This window comes from Coptis chinensis, chromosome 1 (genome assembly GCF_015680905.1).
Source record: "Coptis chinensis isolate HL-2020 chromosome 1, ASM1568090v1, whole genome shotgun sequence".
In the NCBI taxonomy this organism is placed as follows: domain Eukaryota; kingdom Viridiplantae; phylum Streptophyta; class Magnoliopsida; order Ranunculales; family Ranunculaceae; genus Coptis; species Coptis chinensis.
The window spans coordinates 3,008,683-3,026,967 of NC_141456.1; the positions used below are offsets into that span (position 1 = coordinate 3,008,683).

The 18,285-nt window shown below is 37.0% G+C and overlaps 4 protein-coding genes across 6 annotated transcripts; 2 read left to right on the forward strand and 2 right to left on the reverse strand.

The window, feature by feature from the left end:
• Positions 1 to 1,250: 1,250 nt before the first annotated feature.
• Positions 1,251 to 4,725, forward strand: LOC147521323 (kinase-interacting family protein-like). Of its 3 annotated transcripts, none has more exons than XM_086557238.1 (3): positions 1,251 to 1,594; positions 1,766 to 1,885; positions 3,487 to 4,725. In XM_086557238.1, the coding sequence occupies exons 2-3, from the start codon at positions 1,768 to 1,770 to the stop codon at positions 4,470 to 4,472; spliced, it is 1,104 nt and encodes a 367-aa protein (XP_086413364.1). In that variant the 5' UTR covers positions 1,251 to 1,594; positions 1,766 to 1,767; the 3' UTR covers positions 4,473 to 4,725. The 3 variants fall into 3 exon arrangements, with proteins under 3 accessions (XP_086413364.1, XP_086413264.1, XP_086413305.1); XM_086557138.1 differs by having other exon boundaries at positions 1,251 to 1,587; XM_086557179.1 differs by lacking the exon at positions 1,251 to 1,594 and having other exon boundaries at positions 1,633 to 1,885.
• A 510-nt stretch (positions 4,726 to 5,235) lies between these two features.
• LOC147521324 (uncharacterized) lies at positions 5,236 to 11,208 on the reverse strand. The gene is given in 13 exon segments (XM_086557033.1): positions 5,236 to 5,758; positions 5,839 to 5,909; positions 6,003 to 6,095; positions 7,092 to 7,216; positions 7,297 to 7,354; positions 7,959 to 8,040; positions 8,142 to 8,203; positions 8,635 to 8,809; positions 8,953 to 9,119; positions 9,567 to 9,759; positions 9,861 to 9,974; positions 10,602 to 10,810; positions 10,813 to 11,208. Coding segments are annotated over 13 exon segments (1,764 nt in total). The 5' UTR covers positions 11,098 to 11,208; the 3' UTR covers positions 5,236 to 5,628.
• Positions 11,209 to 11,766: 558 nt separating this feature from the next.
• On the forward strand, positions 11,767 to 15,228 carry LOC147521325 (dehydrogenase/reductase SDR family member FEY-like). Its single transcript, XM_086557340.1, has 9 exons — positions 11,767 to 11,868; positions 11,919 to 12,510; positions 12,606 to 12,726; positions 12,883 to 13,000; positions 13,129 to 13,265; positions 13,410 to 13,511; positions 13,820 to 13,912; positions 14,220 to 14,292; positions 14,594 to 15,228. The coding sequence occupies exons 2-9, from the start codon at positions 12,284 to 12,286 to the stop codon at positions 14,854 to 14,856; spliced, it is 1,134 nt and encodes a 377-aa protein (XP_086413466.1). The 5' UTR covers positions 11,767 to 11,868; positions 11,919 to 12,283; the 3' UTR covers positions 14,857 to 15,228.
• A 124-nt stretch (positions 15,229 to 15,352) lies between these two features.
• On the reverse strand, positions 15,353 to 18,285 carry LOC147521326 (uncharacterized). Its single transcript, XM_086557447.1, has 6 exons — positions 18,092 to 18,285; positions 17,179 to 17,463; positions 16,940 to 17,071; positions 16,652 to 16,708; positions 16,160 to 16,294; positions 15,353 to 15,874 (listed from the first exon to the last, which is right to left on the reverse strand). The coding sequence occupies exons 2-6, from the start codon at positions 17,458 to 17,460 to the stop codon at positions 15,809 to 15,811; spliced, it is 672 nt and encodes a 223-aa protein (XP_086413573.1). The 5' UTR covers positions 17,461 to 17,463; positions 18,092 to 18,285; the 3' UTR covers positions 15,353 to 15,808.

Genomic DNA, 18,285 nt, shown 5'->3' on the forward strand with positions numbered 1-18,285 from the left:
TAATAGAAAATTATTTTTTACAAATCACTTATTTTTTAGCAATTTTTAAAAATATTTGTCATTATTGCTTTGCCGTTATTTTTTTTTTCCATTTTCTATTATATATTTTGTGATGTTATTTTTTGTATAATTGTTTTTAACTATGTTTTAAAGGTCAGTGTTAAGAATATATTTCAAATAAGTCGGTGTTTTATCATAGACACTAAAATTGTATGATTTGTAATAAGGAATTCTACAAATTACATTTTTTTTTTTTATTTGATCAAATATATAAGAATTGGAACACTAAAAGTGTTTGATTCATAATAGGAAATTATCTTTTACAAATCACCTATTTTTTTTAGCAATTTTTTATTTGATCAAATATGTAAGAATTGGAAATACACTCAAACTCTCCAAATATAATAATTAGAAATACACTCAAACTCTCCTAAGAGGTTATATGTATGTGAGATTGTAGGCTATTATAAAAGACTATCTTTCATATTAGAGTGCCACATAGGAGAGAAAAAAAACTAACTCTCTCATATTAGAGTGCCACATAGGAAAGAGAAAATCCTCAATTAGAGGTCTCTGCTTTAGTATATAGATAGTAGATATAACTACTAGATTGCCATGTTGTACGGCAAAAACCCAATCAAAGTCCAACTAAAAAAACCCCAATCAAAGCTTAGTAAGCTTAGTAGAATGCAGACAAAAAACGCCCAACCAAAGCCCATTAAAAATTTAGCCACATTTGTTGACTTTAATAATAATGCAATATTTTTGTTCCACACTATTAAACAACCCACACCTCATAAACTCTAAAATTCACCACATCATAAATTAGATCTAAAAATTATAGAGTGGTGTTGGATGTCCGTGTTTTATTAGATAGGGGATAAATAGATAAGAAGATCATTCAAAGGGATGCTTCATTAGCATGTGTTTACAACGAGGGATTTGCCACTAACCACTGGTCGGTCTTGGGTTTGCTCCCCCCAATGGTCACTAGTTTGATTCTCGATTGACGAGGCAATACCCTGACTTGTTGCAAGCTCAGTTTCAAAATTAAAGTACAATTTCATTATCAAGCATTGCGATGTGGTCTGTTGCATTTGCAAGGTCACCATAAAAACCAGACTAGATTTTGGATTTCTTTTTTGGAACGTAACTTTCCCATGCTCATGATGACGACTATTATCTGTAAAAGCAAAAAAAATGAATAAATTACAAAGTGTAAAATAGGAAAGATCAATATTCAAAATCCAGAAAGTTAATTTAGTTTCGATTCCCGTGACATTGAACTAAATATTAGATGAAATATATGGTGTAAAAAGATATATAGGGATTCGCTCCCCTGCCCTGTTTAGTCCCCAACCAAGCAAGCAATCACACACCCAGACACACGGTAACTTTGTTTTTGCGTGTGCATCGATATTCGCGCATGCACCTAACATATACATAGCAACTAGGCTAGTTAAAGTAGTTAAGAAGTACTACTACTATTACTACTACACTCACCTATTTTCAAAACTTACTTCAGCAAGAAAGAAGGACAACACCAAAATCTATTGCAAGATCACTTTTGCTCTCCACATTTCCTCTGTAAGTAGTAAGTACTTATCTTTTTCTTTACTTGTTTGAAGAATGTTTTGAGTTATGCACTCCGGAATTCTCGTGGCCCGTTGGATAAGTTAAGTAGTAGTGTGGGTATTTCAAATTTGCACGGATCTTTATATAAAGTCAGTTTACTTGTTGTTGTTGTTACTCATTATTACTCAAGCAATGGCGAGGATGAAGACTAGTAGTGGGGAATGGGATAAAGATGGTGGTGGTGGTGGGTCGTGGAGGAGCTACGGTAGTGTGAACAGTAGACCTTCCTGGCTACAGACTACACTAGCAGGTATGATTGTACTCTTTTTTGTCTTACTTTCTGTTTCAAATTTCAAAATACTACTGGACTCTGTACACACTACACAGTACACACCCATGAGGCCATGAGGCCATGACCCATCCTTGTTTCTCTTTTTTATCCCTCTGTATGTACATGTTATTACTACTTTTGACCGTACTGTAAGTGGTGGTCCATATACGAGAATCAGGATTTCTATATTTGGGGTTCAAGTTTGAACATATATATTATACAGTATACACACACGTCTGGCACTAGAGGGTGCACTAAATTAATGGACATTTGGTAAGAATGATGAGATCACAAGGGAACTTTTTACAAGTAATTATGGCTGATAGTGATTTCTCAAAGTTGGTTTTAATTAGCTTTTGGTAATGGCATTGGATCCCAGCAATGCAATCCAACAACTTAATAATGGGGAATGCCATTTTTACCTTTGGACACCTACAATGTCTTACCCAGTTTGCATTTGTTTTTGAGTCCAGTCTTACATAAGCCAAGGTCGCCGAGTAGACACTACGGCGCCACACGATGTACCATTGGTGCCTGGATTATAAGCTAATAAACGACACCCAGCCTTGCTGCTTTTTTACTTGCTGTCCTTGACTCATTACTTGTGTGTTCGACCTCATGAATATGTCTTAGTTTTTTTCGGGCGTGGGACACAATGTAGATTTTGTTTTGCCCCCATATGGAGCTCTTACTCTTTACTAGGTCTTCAAAAGTGAAGGACGGGTGGAAAAAAAAAATGTTCGGCAAATGCACAAGTCTAATCGAACTATTGAAAAAAGAAATGCTCTGTTTGTATAAGTCCATTGACATACAAATTTTTGCTAACAATTATTGTGGACTTATACCGAAAATAGTGCAATGGAGTACTTTTAGCTCAAGTTGCATCAAAGCATTTTTGTTGGTTTAATCTTGCACTTTATGTAGATTGATTCCACTAGGGAACCTCTTTTGCATGTTTTTAAAATTAAAAAGAGAAAGAGAAAGGAAAGAAGTGTTTGTTTAAGTTGCATGAATCTTGGTAAAATCTTCTGTATAAGAACACTATCGGGGTAAAATCAGTTATCAGCCATATAATCATGAAATTACTTATTGTAGACATACGTACACGCCGGTCAGTGATAAATTGTAATCACATGATTGAATAATATAGGATGTTATTTATTATGTCACACTTAAGAAGTGTTTTCAAGGTTTTTATTGTGGTACTTACATCCATATTCACTCACCACCAATCAAGCTAAACTTCTGGTAAGTGGTGGACCAGGAGAGACCACTCACTAGAATTCCTTTATTGTTCATGTTTAGTAACTGCAGACAAAGTTTAGTATAAAGACTGCATTACTTTTCCTCATCAATGCCATGGATGCTAGTAGGTCCACTGTTTTTATTACCTTCTGTATCTGTGTCTGCAATTGTTGGTTTTGGGCCACATGTCTGGACTCTGGACTGTAAATTGGGCTCATAGATATTTTGGTCCATAGAATTCTGCTATGAGACGATAGATATAATAGCAGTAATGCAGTATTTTAGCCTTAATTCACAAACTGTCAATATATGATAATTTGAATTTTGGCTCGCAGACTTGGATGACAAAATGAAAACTTTGGCACTGAACATTCAAGAAGAAGACGATTCTGACACTTTTGCTGAACGTGCTGAAAATTACTACCGGAAGCGTCCTCAGCTTTTCAATCTCCTCCAGGACCTCTATAACTCGTATCTATCCTTGGCTGACCGTTATTGCCAATCTCTTATTCAAATAAAACAGAAGCAGCATGCACACCCATTATCGTCATCGTCATCAATTTCCACTGTGCATTCTGAGATCAACGATGAGTTTTGGTATCCTCAGGACTCACATCAACAGAGTGAGGACTCAGAAGCTGAGAGCACCCTTACCTACCAACAACCCCCACCATCATCATTAGACACAGACACCATTATTGCCCAATTGGTGATCAAGAGTGTTGATTGTGACATTCTCCTTCATGAAATGGGTTTGCTAGAGCGGTGCAGTGATGAGTCATCAAGGAAGATGGAACTCCAGAGGAGTTTACTTGAGGTGTTGGAGTCCGAAAGATTGATACTTCTGAATGAGAATGCAAGATTGGGATATCAGGTTACAGCATTGGCTGAAGAGAACAAAGGCTTGGCTTCTGAAGCAATGTCAATGAAGAGGAAGGCAAGTGAGCTAGCGAGGTGTGTGTTAAAGATGAGGGAGGATCACAGGGTGTGTATGCTGAGTCGCAAGATTGAGGATCTTCAAGGTCAGATCAATGGACTTGAAAAGAGGAATAGAGAATACTACGAGCAGCTAGTGAGGAGGGAAGAGGAACAAAAAGAGGAAAAGAACAAGAAGAAGAGAGCAGTTGCTCTAGAGATGTGCTTTGAGGTGGAGAAGATCAAGATGGAAAATCAGATGCTCAGGCTCAGGGAAGAAGAAGCTATGGTAAACAAGGCAAAGAGGGATGGCTGGAAGAAAGGAGTGGTGAATGCTTCAAAGTGGTGGGAAAAGGTTAGGAAGCTTGACATGTTCTTGGCATGTGGTCATCACAAGGATTACTGATCCTGTTGCTTCCAAGTTTACACGGATTAACTCGATAATAGTAAACTCTCTCCAAGTAGACTAAATATTTTGTTAGACGTACCACGAGTGTTCTTGTGTTTGTGAAACTAAGTTGCTGGAATGCATGTTTGAAGGAAAGACTCTGTAATCCTTAAACGATTGTATGTTAGGGTGCATCCTCTCGTTAATCCTAAAGCAATTGGAAGTATGAGATTACAAATATTAACCAAATTTGAAATACTCGTTTTACAAACCATTCTATCCAAATATCCCATTTATTCTGATATAGTTCTTTGTTTTGACAAAGTGTATGAAGTTAATGTTTCAAGTCCAAGTGTCCAACGAAGGTAATTACATAATGCCGGAGTTTGAGAGTTTGAGTGCTCGCTCACACCTCAATCATTTGTCCTGAAAGTACCTGTACCGTGGGTATAAATTGGCAAAAGTAGAATTTGAAAATAAGCATTGCCCTTGGCCTTGTAAAAAGTACGTGCGTAATTAGTGAAACATCCTGTGAAAACTTTTGTACATATGGGGTTTGCATTAGATGGACAAAACAACAGTAAGAAACAGTGAAAATGCTAATAAGAGAAACGGAGCTCAGCCACTGATGCTTTCCACTGAAGAGGAACCCAATTAAAGGAGATGCTATGACAATTTCTTGCTGGTAGACCTACCCAAAGGTTGCGACCCTGATGTTTCTGCTGTAGGGATTAGAACCAAGGGGGGCGTTCCTTTCCAGAGGGATTGGACCATGAGTATAAACTTGATCAGAATACCACGTATAAGAGTTGAAAGTTGAAACACGTCATCACTGCTGTACACATTATACGTTCACCATCTTTCTATTGACTATAGCATAGAATCAGCAAAGACACTAACACAAAAGTGGAGTATTACCTTTCGAAAATTTTCCGATTTCCTTCCCGGTAAGAACACAATTTACATCACGACTTTCCTTAACCTTTCCGTGTACCTTCTGCAACCTTCTTACAACCTCTGTATTTCTCTTAATGGTAAACAACATTTTACATTTCATTACACGATTACAATCTTACATGAACCTATTCAGCATTTCCACAAGCGCAAGTAAACCATGATGCTTAACCCACAGAGACTGGTAGACCCTGTAAACCATGATGACAAGGGTAATGGGTCAGCTGCCATTCTGAACTATCGTTTGCTGTTGACACCTGTCCTCAGTGGCCTGAGAACTAGAGATCTTCCGAAGAGAACGGTACTGAAGGCGGACACTCTCTCCAGTCCCCAGAACCTTGAGAAGATACCTAAAAGATTCGGATGAAAAAGGAATAGTAAAAGCTTGGTAACTGTACAATGCAACAAAATGATTCGATTAGCAACTTACCAGCCATTCAGACACTGGGATGTAATTACTGCTTCTCTTCCAACAAACTTCTCTGGAGTCCTCCTGTTTCCCTGTACAAATCAACCCACCCTCAGAAACCATTTTAGGAAGAAATACAGTCCCAATCAAAAGCTTGCCATAAAATAGTTTGTGATAAAAATCACCTTAATCATCACTTTTTCATTAACCGAAAATGGATACTGCACACCTCTGTGATGCAGTTGGCTGTCACCTTCACCAGCAACGTCCCCATTTTCCTGAAGAACGATGTCCCACTTAAATTCAGAACACTCCAGCATTTACCACAAAGGAGGGGGAGGGGGGAAGAGAACTAGTTGGGAAGAAAAAAATGCATGGGATAATCAATGGGTGTGTGAGATTCACTTGACTTTTTTTCCCCATTATCTTGAAAGGAGCACAAGATACAGTAATGTACCACATAAATGTCACTTCTTGTGTGCATACATGTTAAGTGGGGATTCATTATTATTAAATAACACACTGCAATATCCAATTACATTCATGTATATTTTTCAGCTGATAGCCATGTTTGTTCACACCATTTTTTAAGAAGGAAAAATATATATACAGTATAACAAAAATGCCAATTCCGAACCAGGTGTGCGCTGTTAAATGGGGAGAATACATAGCATGTCCTAACAAAAGCTTGATTCGAGGCGTCAGCAAAACACTGCCGTCTGTTCCAAAAACAAAAGCCCATTAACGCCCCGGGATGGGAGTGGGGGACGGCCCTACGCGCAGGCAGCACCGGCTCTACGAAGTCAGAATTGAAATTTTCTGTTGGCTTTCCCAATTTATTCATGAATAGGAATTAAAGGGTGTGGAGCGAGTGTTTCCAGCTGCTTCTCTGTTTAAATGTGCTTTCGTATAAATAAATGTTCTAGTCTGTGTAAATAAAATATATAGGTACATGTTCATTCACACCCCCCTCCCCCTCTTTTCTCTTATTCCAATAAATGTTGCGACACGGGGGACGTTTAGGTCACCTTAAAACATGACTTTTTCAATTTCTTATGATCATCACTGTAAAAAAAGATCATTCAAAATTCAAACATTACTAACTACATTAAAATCATTTGATTCTAGCTATACTCAATTTGAAATTTTCAAATGGTCAGTAGTCCTAGATCAGTTTCTTCTTCTTTTTTGGTGGTAGCAAACTAGCAATATGGTTGATCAGTCATAAAAGGTCAACAAATTCCATAAACACTGCTTGATACTACAAATTTTACCCTGTTTAGTCTCTTCAAAGTAAATGTGTGTTCACCCACTTCTTTCCGACGCTTCCGAAGAGCTGCATTATGAAAGAGTCTCCGGTCATCCTCATGCTTCACAGCTGCAGCAGCCGCTCTTAATGCTATGGAGACAATAAGTTTCAGTGGATGAGGAAAATGATGAAACACATTAAAATTAGGGGGAGGAGAATCACAAACACACCTATATTGGGGATTAAAGGCCCACTCTCAATATCAATGTTGCAGAGGCTACATCTGGACTGCATCAAAAAGAATCATTTTAACAGTTTCCTCTCATTAATTGCCAGAGCTTTAATATGTAACTGAAAAGGTAATTCAATGGATTATTAAAGAGGCAAAATCAGTGATAGCATACACTAGTGGCTACATTCCATATTTTATAATCTTATGAACACTTTCATTATTATCTTTTCTTTGCAGTTGTAGTACATACATCTTATAAATATGTTTTGATCACTATTAGGAGGTCTTGTCCCTTCAGAGTGTCCAAAGAGCTTCACAAAAACAAGCTTGTAACTTGTTTTAGGTGTCTTAACCACAAAGCAAGTCCCATTTGAGAGGCCTTACATGCACCCTTAGTCCCTAAGCTCATGGTCGTTCCATAAACCTCGTTATGAAGATAATTTCACAAGAAAGATCCCGAGTCTATATACTATATCTGTCCCCTATGGTTGCGTCCCATATCATGAATTTCCAAATTTATCATATTAGCCTAAGTACTGTACATATAAAGCATAAATGTGCTTCCTTCAACAAAAAACGAAGGTTATTTGAGAAAAATGTATCTTGAAACTAAAAGATTTTAACACAATCAACAAAGAGATAGGAGAAGGTTTTCTTTACCATTTCAATTACTTTTCTAAGCATGAGACCTCCAAATGAATGCCCACATGAAACAACCACAGCATCTTCAAGAAACACACCACTAGAGCATCAATAAATTATGAAAGATATTAGTGATCCACCAAATACAAGCCAGGTCAACCAATATAGTGAGAAACAAATAAAAAAAGGAAGTCAACTTACGACAAGGGATCTGAAAGGATACTTCTCAAAGATGGTTCCCCATTCAAATTGCTTGGTGTTTCCTGAGGGTCACAACACATAATTTCTTTTAAAAATCAAAGTTAAAGCGTAATATACAACTAGAAGGGATAAATGTATTGAACATAGAATAAAAAATAAATACACATGAAAAATGAAATACAGAGACAATAAATTCGCAGTTTTGTTTATTTTGCTGAAGAATTTGGAGTAAAATATGTCATTTAAATGATTTAAGGAATATTCTTATTGATGTATTTTTTCCTCCACATTCAACACGTTTTATTCTTATGTTGAGCTAGGACTTTATTCTTCTTCTTCTTTTAGGGTTAGGATAGTCTAGAACATACCTGGAGGAGGAGGAAAAGATGAAGGCACATATAGAAATAGTGGGTATATTTATTAATGGCCTCTCCAGGCCAGGCTATCTTTCAGTATATGCATGTTTTTTCTTCTCCCAGAAGGTAAAACTTACATAAGTACCATCGGAACGGTTGCACACCATATCTTCCTCAGCAGAGAGGTCATCCATAAACTGGCTTACAGAGATTGGTACGTAGCTTTGGGGAATTACATGGCCAGCTGCTGTAATGGGAGAACAATCTAATATAGCATTGCTCTGCGGCATGAGCCTAAATGCCAGTGATGTCCTAAGGAATAAAATTAGATACAAGCATATAGGTTATGTTCATTACAATTGACACTCAGGAAATGCAATTGAAACAGTCTAACCAATTCCTGTCAAACAGACGTAATGACTGTAGCATCAAATCAACTAACAAACATTTTATACCTTCCACTGGTAATGGTGCCCGAAGAGTAATCAGAAGCAGCTCTATATGATGCAGCGGGACGAAGACCAGCAGTTGCATGACTAAGTGCCTTCCCAGTAAGTAGCAAAAGATCCCCAGGACCCGATCCACCATCGGCAAGGTACCAGCGACTGTTGGGGTCACAAACCTATGCAGGAAAGAACTGAAATAATGATTTGAGGATCACAGTAAACTATGTTTCTCAAGTATTTTTTGAAATATTTTGAGGCGGAACTTAAGATAAAATAATTGTATTTTCAATTCTACAGTAAGAAATGTATTATAAATCCAAAAAACAATGTATTATAAGTTTCTAAAAATCTCAATCTGTAAGGAATAGGTAAATTATCAGTGTCAAGTGGAAGTTAAAACCATATTTCGTCTCACACTCACTTAATTATAAAATATGTGCATTTCAACCAAATTTTACTACATATCACAAATAGAAATCATGCTTTGTTTTTTCCTTTTTATTATACAAAAACTGCAAATATTGTGACCCTAATATTTAGATATCAGTAATAAATTCCAACCAGAAAAACTCCAACATTGATATTCAAATTATTGCAGTTTGCAACAGGAAAAGGAAAGGCACCTGAAGACCAGAATGGTCAGAAGCAATTAATGTCAACAATCCCTTCTCGACTTCATTGTTTGTCGACAGCTTCCAACCCCCTATAGCTCCTTTCCCATTTTGTAGATTTGAATGAGAATAAGCTGCGACCAGCACTGAGGAGGATGCCTCGTTAGCTGGCAATGGAGTATCATCAAGCAAATGGTTGAAAACACTGCAACAGTAAAATTATGTTAAGAAGGAGAAAAAGGAGATGTAGCATCCGGAAGAGAATCAATTCAAAAAGTATAATCTAGCTACTAATTGCATCCTTACTCACGCAAACGAAGATGCCTTGCTATTGCACACAAAGCAGCACGAGCAACGTTTCCCATACATCTGTAAGCATCGGCCATACATGGCGGGGACGAGTCCCCATCTTCCAATGCTCTGCACAAATAATATAAACATAACTTAAATATTAAAAGGTAAGGTTAAATGGATGTACTACTTAAAGCATATAATGCAAATTTCAAAATTGCTCCTATTGGCAAGAGGACTTTAAATGGTATTAGGGCATCTCCAATGGGGGGTGTAAAATTACACCTCCACATAGGCGCCACCTAGGTGCCATTAGGATTTTACTACTCCAATTGTAAATTATTGTAGAGTCCATAAATATCCACTCTCTATTGTTCCCAATGGAAAAGTATAAAAAAGTTCAATTTTAAACTCGGACGTCACTTCTTTTTCAAATTGTGACTTTAGAAATAGATAGGGACGACACTCCAAGTGCGTCCGAATTTGTTTTTACTCAGACGTCTGTTTGAGTGTCGCCCGGGCATTTTATTAGTTAATAGCGAGAGGGGGAATTCTCCACCCTCTCTATCAACTAATACTCTATTACCTATAGTATAACACCCCCATTGAAAAGAGTTTTTTGACATTTGGGGTGTAAAATTTCCACTCTATACGGTTTACACCCCCCCCGTTAGAGATGCCCTTATGAGATAAAAACAAACAGTGAGCATTTGGACTTGAGCTAAATAAGTATGTCAAAAAGAAGAAGTATTATACCTTCCTGCTCTGTACATGTAAACTCCTCTATTAGGCTTCCCCCAATTCCCACCACTCTGCCCCCTAGTCCTAAAATACAATCTTGCTGCTTCCAAAGCGCATCGCATAACTGCTGAATCTTCACTCCCAAGCTCAATCACCACAGCATTATGTCTCATCAATGAACCCGACAATGCTTCTACCGACCTACTATAAGTCCCACCAGGGGCACTCCATCATAAGGCACTATATCAGAAAGCCTGATTCTTGCTACATCTCCAGATGGCGGGTGGGCACTATTAATTGGCTCTGTCTCAATTACATGGTGCTGTGGGCGATGATTATGTGTGGATGTTGTTGTAGGTGGTGGAAGTGAAATGAGACCAAGTGAAAGTGAAGATGTTAAATGATGATTATGTGTTGAAGTTGTTGGTGATCTCATTGCACAACAAGTAGTAGTAGTAGTAGTAGTAGTGCCATTGTTTGAATGGGAAGTTAAGTGAGTAGGAATCTGCATCACTAATTAATCACAGTTTTTGGGTTTTTTCATGTCCGAACATAATTAGGGTTTGTTTAGGAACATAATTAGACATTTGAGAGCTGAGCTAATATGTTTTGTACGTGTAAGAGAGAGAGAGGATGTTTGGGGCTTTTTGTAAAAGCCCAGTCAGCCCGGCCCTCAAACTATAAAACCCCTATTGATTGTATTGAGGGAAATTTTTTATCATATGGAATGAAACATTAAAAACTCAAAAAAGATTAACCTTTTTATTTATTTTTATCAATATTAATCGACTTTACTTTCGTTTTTTAGGGCCAAATGAGGGTCCCGATCTAATTATACTTTACTAGTTTACTTTTTTTTTTTTTTTTTTTTTTTGTGATTTTTTTATTTATTTTTATCATACTTAAGTATACAAAACTAATTCTTATGTTTTTAGAAAAACAAAAAAAATAGACAGAAATAATGGAAGAGATGATACTCTTAAAACATCTACATTTTTCATACTTAATTATATTGTTAAGTTGGATTTGCTTTTATATTCAATCAATTACAAAAAATACATATGTTATTATGTTATGTTATGTTTTAATTTATTCCTATTGAAAAAACTAATGTAGTGATTTTTTTTTTATACAACTTAGATAATTATAATATAATTGAATGAGCAGAACAAACGATCTTGCCAGAAAGTGAGGGTATGCAGACAAAAACCAAATTTGTTGGTTTCTATTTGTTTGTCCTTACAAAAAATACATATCCCTGTTTTAATTTATCCCTCTTTTAGTGATATTTTTTTTATCTCTTAAATAATTAGAATAAATTGAATGAAAGAGCTCTCTTACCTATCCACAAACCCAACCAAAACCCTATCCTCTCTACAAACCCATCTCTTCCTCTCTTCTCCACCCTCCCTTCCCACTCAACTTATCTAATAAATAAATATAATATAATATAAAATAAGGGCTTAATGAAAAGCGGGCTCATGTTTCAAAACCTAGGCCCACCCCTCAGATCTGTGAGGGCCAAATTATCATCCCAATAGACCGATATATCGGAGTGGTCGAGATTTCAATGAGTGGCGACAAAAGTTGGATTCCCTCAGTTATAACATCTAATGTCAGAAACAAAACGTCATTGTAGATAGATCTATTTCCATTATGAGACACACACTGACTGAACCATAATTAGTAAGAGCGAGATGAGTTCATCATCTTTACGTGATAAAAAAGAGGATGGGGAGAAAATAAACAAGTGGGGGTTGAGATGGATAGAGTGGATAAGAGGATGGTGGCAAATAGTATCAGAGATATTTTTCCAGAGGATAATGGCTAGTCATTTGGAGAATCCATTGTCTTTACCTCCTTTAAATGATCTCACTTGCATCATTACTGGTTCCACCAGTGGTATTGGTCTTCAAACTGCCAGGTTATAATCCATTGATTAGTACAATCTTTTTATCTTGTTTCTAAATTTTTCTAATTCTTAGTCTCAAGTTGTTGTCTTTTTGTCTGTAATCCTAGGCAACTGGCAGAGTCGGGAGCACATGTGGTTATGGCTGTGAGAAACACCAAGGGTGGTCACGAGTTGGTACAGAATTGGCAGACTGAATGGGCTGGAAAGGGTCTCCCTCTCAATATTGAGGTTTGAAGTAAAACCATAAACATATACTACAAGAAATGAATGTAAAAGATGTTATAGATATGGGCATATATGTATATATACTTAAACTTCCCTGGACACACCAAGCCTTAACATTCCAGGTATCTGAAATATTCAGTATTGTGGTTTTCTTGTTAGGTGATGGAGCTCAATCTTCTGTCCTTGGATTCTGTTGTGAGATTTGCTGAAGCATGGAATGCGCGTTTGGGGCCTCTACATGTTTTGATTAATAATGCTGGGATTTTCGCCTTTGGAGGTTGGTGTTCAAACTGAATAGTTGGATTGTGCTCCATTTACTCTGTCAAGACCATTTCAGGTGCTAGGTGTCCTAATCAGCACTTTGTTTTGAATGCATTTGTTGATAGTGCCTTTCTTCATGTTCAGAACCACAACGATTTTCAAAGGATGGGTATGAAGAACATATGCAAGTAAACCATCTGGCACCAGCATTACTCTCAATATTACTTTTACCGTCTCTTATTAGAGGCTCCCCAAGCCGCGTTGTTAATGTGAACTCTATTGTAAGTTCCTTATATACCATTCTTCATTATTGATAAAATTGTGTTATAAACCTATTTACTTCATAACTTTATCTGAAGAATTAATCTCCTATTGCACTGACGTATCCAATCAATCAATTGTTTTTTTTCTTATTTTTTTTCCAGATGCATACTGTTGGCTTTGTCGATACTGAAGACATGAATGTTAATTCCGGCAAAAGGAAATTTTCTAGTTTGGTGGGATACACGAGTAGCAAACTTGCACAGGTAAATCTGGAGGGATAATATAAAGTTTCTTTTGGTTTGTGTGTGTTTTTCTCTATTGGCTTTCACTTCCGCTAGCCAAATTGTTCTATAAACAGTCTAGCCATAAAATTTGGCACAGAGGTTTGCCCCACCGTTTGATGGATGAGACCTCAAATCTGTCTCAGAAAGATAACTAATTCTGGTCAAGAATAATCCTTGCGTCTGTGCAACTTTTAGGTCATTGGTGAAAAATGTTTTGCATACGTACTTCAAAAAGACAGAAACTAAAAGCAGTAATAGTGTGGTTGATTTTGGTCTCTGATTTGCAGGTCATGTTTAGCAGCATCTTCCATAAGCGGTTGCCTGCTGAAGCTGGCATTAACGTTTTGTGTGTATCACCTGGGGTCGTGCACACAAATGTAGTAAGTCTCATACAACCAGGAGCGCTTGAATCTGTTTCACAGCACCTGATTATATTCTTTTTGGTTGGATAAATTGAATTATAAGTTCAGTTTTGGGTTATTTTGTGACCTGATCTTAAGAATATGACTTACATAATAAGCATATTAGATCAAAGGGAAAAACACAAATATATATACGATCAACGCTTCTAATGAGGCTCAAATAAATTGACCCACAGATATTGAATCGGTTAGATATCTCATGTATGTGTCGCAAGAAAATTCAACAAGTTTCTTACTCTGATTGTAATTGTGGCTTAATATGCAGGCAAGAGATCTTCCTAGAATTGTTCAAGCTGCTTATCATCTGATACCCTATTTCATCTTTAATCCTCAAGAGGGTAATTTCTCTAATTGCACTATTTTTAGCCTATCTCATTTTCGCAAGTATGTCTTCCTTAAGATGCATTCCATGTGCTCTGCACATGTGAAGAAAATTTAGGATGATATATCTAAAGATGGTATTGAAGCAAGAACAGATAAAAATATGTTGTAATGAGTATAAAAGCTAGTTGTCTAGTCTTTTCGTATTTCAGGCATCATCATTACTGGAAAATCTATTCCAAAATTTAGAAGCGTGACTGTCTTTGCTGCATATTTTAAGAACTCATGCCCCTTACTTGGCTGTCCTTGCACTTGCAGGTTCCAGAAGTTCTCTATTTGCAGCTACAGATCCTCAGGTACCTGAGTATTGCTCATTGTTGAAGGCTGACGACTGGCCTGTTTGTGCTTTCATCTCACATGATTGCCGTCCTATGAATGCGTCAGAAGAAGCGCACAACATAGCAACTGCAAACAGGGTGTGGGAAAAGACTTTGGAAATGATCGGACTTCCTCCAGATGCTGTAGAAATGCTCCTAGAAGGGGAAGAAGTCCAATGCCGATATGGGCTCAAGCAAGACTAAATTCTTACCACCATGGTGGACCCTTAACCAATGTATACAAAGCTCATTGGTCGTAGACTAGAGTAATTCCTCCAGGGGTGAGAGGTCTGAGCTGGAATACTATACCATATATTAATCTTATTTTTCCAAAAGTGATCAATTTTTGCTTTACTGGATGAGAAGAATTTTTGCTTTACTGGATGAGAAGAAAATTTTTCTAGTTCTGATGATTGCTGGCCTTTGTTGTTATGGTTATCTCGTCTCAGAAAGAATTAGGCTTCATATAGCTTTGAATTTTATGCTGCTTTGTTGAGAGTTGGTATAAACGCACAGCATTCCCGTTTGGGTATGCAGCCTTTTGATACTAATATTCAGTTTTATATGGTTTACAAAGTTTGGGGACTTGTAGTCTTACATTTATCAACATTTATTCGTTAACTTTTACATCTTATAGTTTTTTTTTTGGGTATGATCTTATAGTTGTGTTATCTGTTTCTATTTAAAAATTCAGTACAAGAAAGGCAAGGAATAATGATCATACAAAATAATTGTGTAGGGTACATAGTACATCATTTATATTTGATTAAGCAAGCGCTCGTAACCGCAAACATTACAAACCCTCTTTTAAAAGGTGCAAAAATCACAACCTTTGATTTCAAGGACCTAACGAAGTAAGAGACATAGGAAAGAAGCCCAAAGTAGATGATGTAATGGAGTAATTTTGGGCATACGCAAGTATCATCATATGGAGCGAGACCATATCAGTGATATAGCCATGCTGCAGGGTTTCAGTCTACTGGCATTGAGATCTTGTTGAAACAATCCGCTTCTGGCCTTACATAAACATCCACAAAGAATCAAGCAGACTGAATACACTTAACAGATGAAGCCAAGGATCACTAGCAAGGGGATTTTCCATTATGTTATACTGGAGTTAAGACCAAAATCAGGAATCTATAAAGTCCAGAAGTTTTCATTTGTATATCCATTCGTTGGCCCGACCTCCAGACTCATCCATGTCGATGAAAATACTGACCGCCTGTGACATCAAATAAGTTTGAATCCAATCATAAATACTTCTCGCAAACACACCTTTTCAGATAAAGATCTGGTGGACAATCATCCACCAGCTGCATAATAACTAGAGCGACGGCAATGGATATAGAAATGAAACAAAAATTGTGATATTAGGATACTTGGGCATAGTCCATATCTGACCAAGTTTTTTATGCATGCCACATCGAGTTGAAAGAGTCCAGATCCAGCAATCCTTGCATATCTGGTAAGTTATCACAGCTTACATGGAAAGACTTGGTTCTTTTACCTTTCCCATTCTGGGTCGCTCCTTTGACTTGGACAGGCTACTTCGGATATGTGAGACAGCTCCCCAGCATTTCAATGTATTTGCTACATCATCAAGTCTCAATATATACTCTTCTTCAGTCAGTGGAAAAGATCTCTGAGAGAAATAAGTTAAACCAGTAAGTCGAAACATATTCGTGCAGTCGTGCAGAGTACAAAAGTTCAAAGTACATTACTACTACTCTGTAGCAAAATCCTTGTGGGCAATTCTAAAAAATTATGTGATTTACCATGTATATATAGGAATACTACCAATGTATACTATCATTCAGAAAGCTATATTAGGTTACTGTGCTACATCGGATGTGTGGGGTTGTGTTGACTGTCGAGTATACAAGCACACGGTGATATAGAATATTGATCTCTTTAAACAGAAAGATATAGTGCAAGCAACATATTGAAATGAAGTACTAAGTGTGCATCTTTAAGTGTGTCCATCTGATACAATTCTAACCTGTTCCATGTACTTCCACATAACGTTCAAAGCCAAGAGATTTTTTCCCATGAATTCCTGTATCAAAGCATTCTAATTAACAATGCATCAGGTGAAACAAAAAAATCTATTCACACCATAAATATTGTGAGTCAAAATCCCAGTATTACATATTGAACATGCTAACGTAATCCAACACAAAACATCCTCTCTCACTTATAAGAAAGTATAAAAGAGCATGTATCAGAATCCACTATATGAAAAATATCATCATGGTGCTGATGCTATGTATCTCATTGAGCAGCTTACCTTCTTTATAAGTTGGACATCGTATGATCTACCATATTTGTTCCTGATAAGAGTTGCAAGATCTACCCCACTAAAGGTAGAATCATCTGTCCCTACAATCCTTTCCAGATCATCACGGAATCCATTATTTACCTGAAAGAAAAACAGTATAAGTAAACCAAAGGCCTAAGCTAATATTCTCCATGCATGACAGATGTTAAGTTCAGGTAGGCATAAATAGAACATAAAAATCAACATACCGCTCCAGTTTCTTCTTTGGAAGATTCTCCCTCGTGCTTATCATCATCTTCCGAGTCACTTGGGTCTGTTCCATCATCCAGTGTACTGGAATATACTGGCCTAGAATGCCTAGTCCTTCCACAGTAGTTGTCACCAACAGCAAGGTGAGAACCTTGGTTTAAACATGATCCCGAGGAATGAAAATACAGATGATATAAAGCTTTATGAGTTCTTCCTTTGACCGCATCATCTTGAACTCTTAAAGACCAACTCTGTAGTTTGCTTGACAAAACACTTGTCATCTCCTGTAGATTACAGTGTTTTAATACGTCAAACTTTTAAAATTAATTATGAAAGAAATCAATTAGTTGACGTGAGTGCAAAGACAAACAATCTGCATTCTACTACTCTATTGTGTCAATGAGAGAACAATGACGGTTACTGGCATTTACAGGTTTAGAGTACCTAAGTTACATAATAAAAAGATTAACGACATATGTATCATGAATTATTCATTAGACATGACTACTCTCAATCTCTCATTACCTAATTCTACTTTTACATTTGTTTTGATGACTCCTAATTATGACTCTAGAGAAAGGAAGACATTCTCCATGGACCATGGTGTTGAGACGTAAGTCAAAATAACATTATCAGTAATACAGTAAAAGGAGTAAGTGTGTTTCATGATGATTAACCATAGAGACAGAGGCAGACGTCCTAATGCAGGACAATCACATGCCAACCTGCAACCACCAAAGTAGGCAGGGACACCCAACACATAATTTCCAGAACAAGATCACTCTCCTTGGTGAAGACCATAAGGTGGTCACTTTGACACCATATATAGCTATAAATAATATATCAAAACTAGAACAAGGAAAACGAAACTTAAGCGTACTTGGAATAAGAGAGAGAAGAGAGAGTACGTACTTTTTGTTGGCGTTGAGAAGCATAAAATGAGAAACCAAATAACAGTAGTTTCTGACGCTTACTGAGTACAAGTTTGAAGTGTTCAAGTGTACAGCGACAAATGCAAGAATTGCAGGAAACAGTCGATGCTTGAGTTCGAGTGTTTGTTTGGATAAAATATGAGGAGCCTCACTTTTCTTGCACGTAATTTAATC

Coding starts and splice junctions, on each gene's coding strand:
- LOC147521323 (XM_086557238.1), top strand. CDS start 1,768: ATGGCGAGGATGAAGACTAGTAGTGGGGAATGGGATAAAGATGGTGGT. Junction 1,886..3,486: donor GCTACAGACTACACTAGCAG/GTATGATTGTAC, acceptor TTTGGCTCGCAG/ACTTGGATGACAAAATGAAA.
- LOC147521325 (XM_086557340.1), top strand. CDS start 12,284: ATGAGTTCATCATCTTTACGTGATAAAAAAGAGGATGGGGAGAAAATA. Junction 12,511..12,605: donor ATTGGTCTTCAAACTGCCAG/GTTATAATCCAT, acceptor CTGTAATCCTAG/GCAACTGGCAGAGTCGGGAG. Junction 13,512..13,819: donor CGAGTAGCAAACTTGCACAG/GTAAATCTGGAG, acceptor TCTGATTTGCAG/GTCATGTTTAGCAGCATCTT.
- LOC147521326 (XM_086557447.1), bottom strand. CDS start 17,460: ATGACAAGTGTTTTGTCAAGCAAACTACAGAGTTGGTCTTTAAGAGTT. Junction 17,072..17,178: donor CCAAAGAAGAAACTGGAGCG/GTATGTTGATTT, acceptor TTTTTCTTTCAG/GTAAATAATGGATTCCGTGA. Junction 16,295..16,651: donor TGTGGAAGTACATGGAACAG/GTTAGAATTGTA, acceptor TATTTCTCTCAG/AGATCTTTTCCACTGACTGA.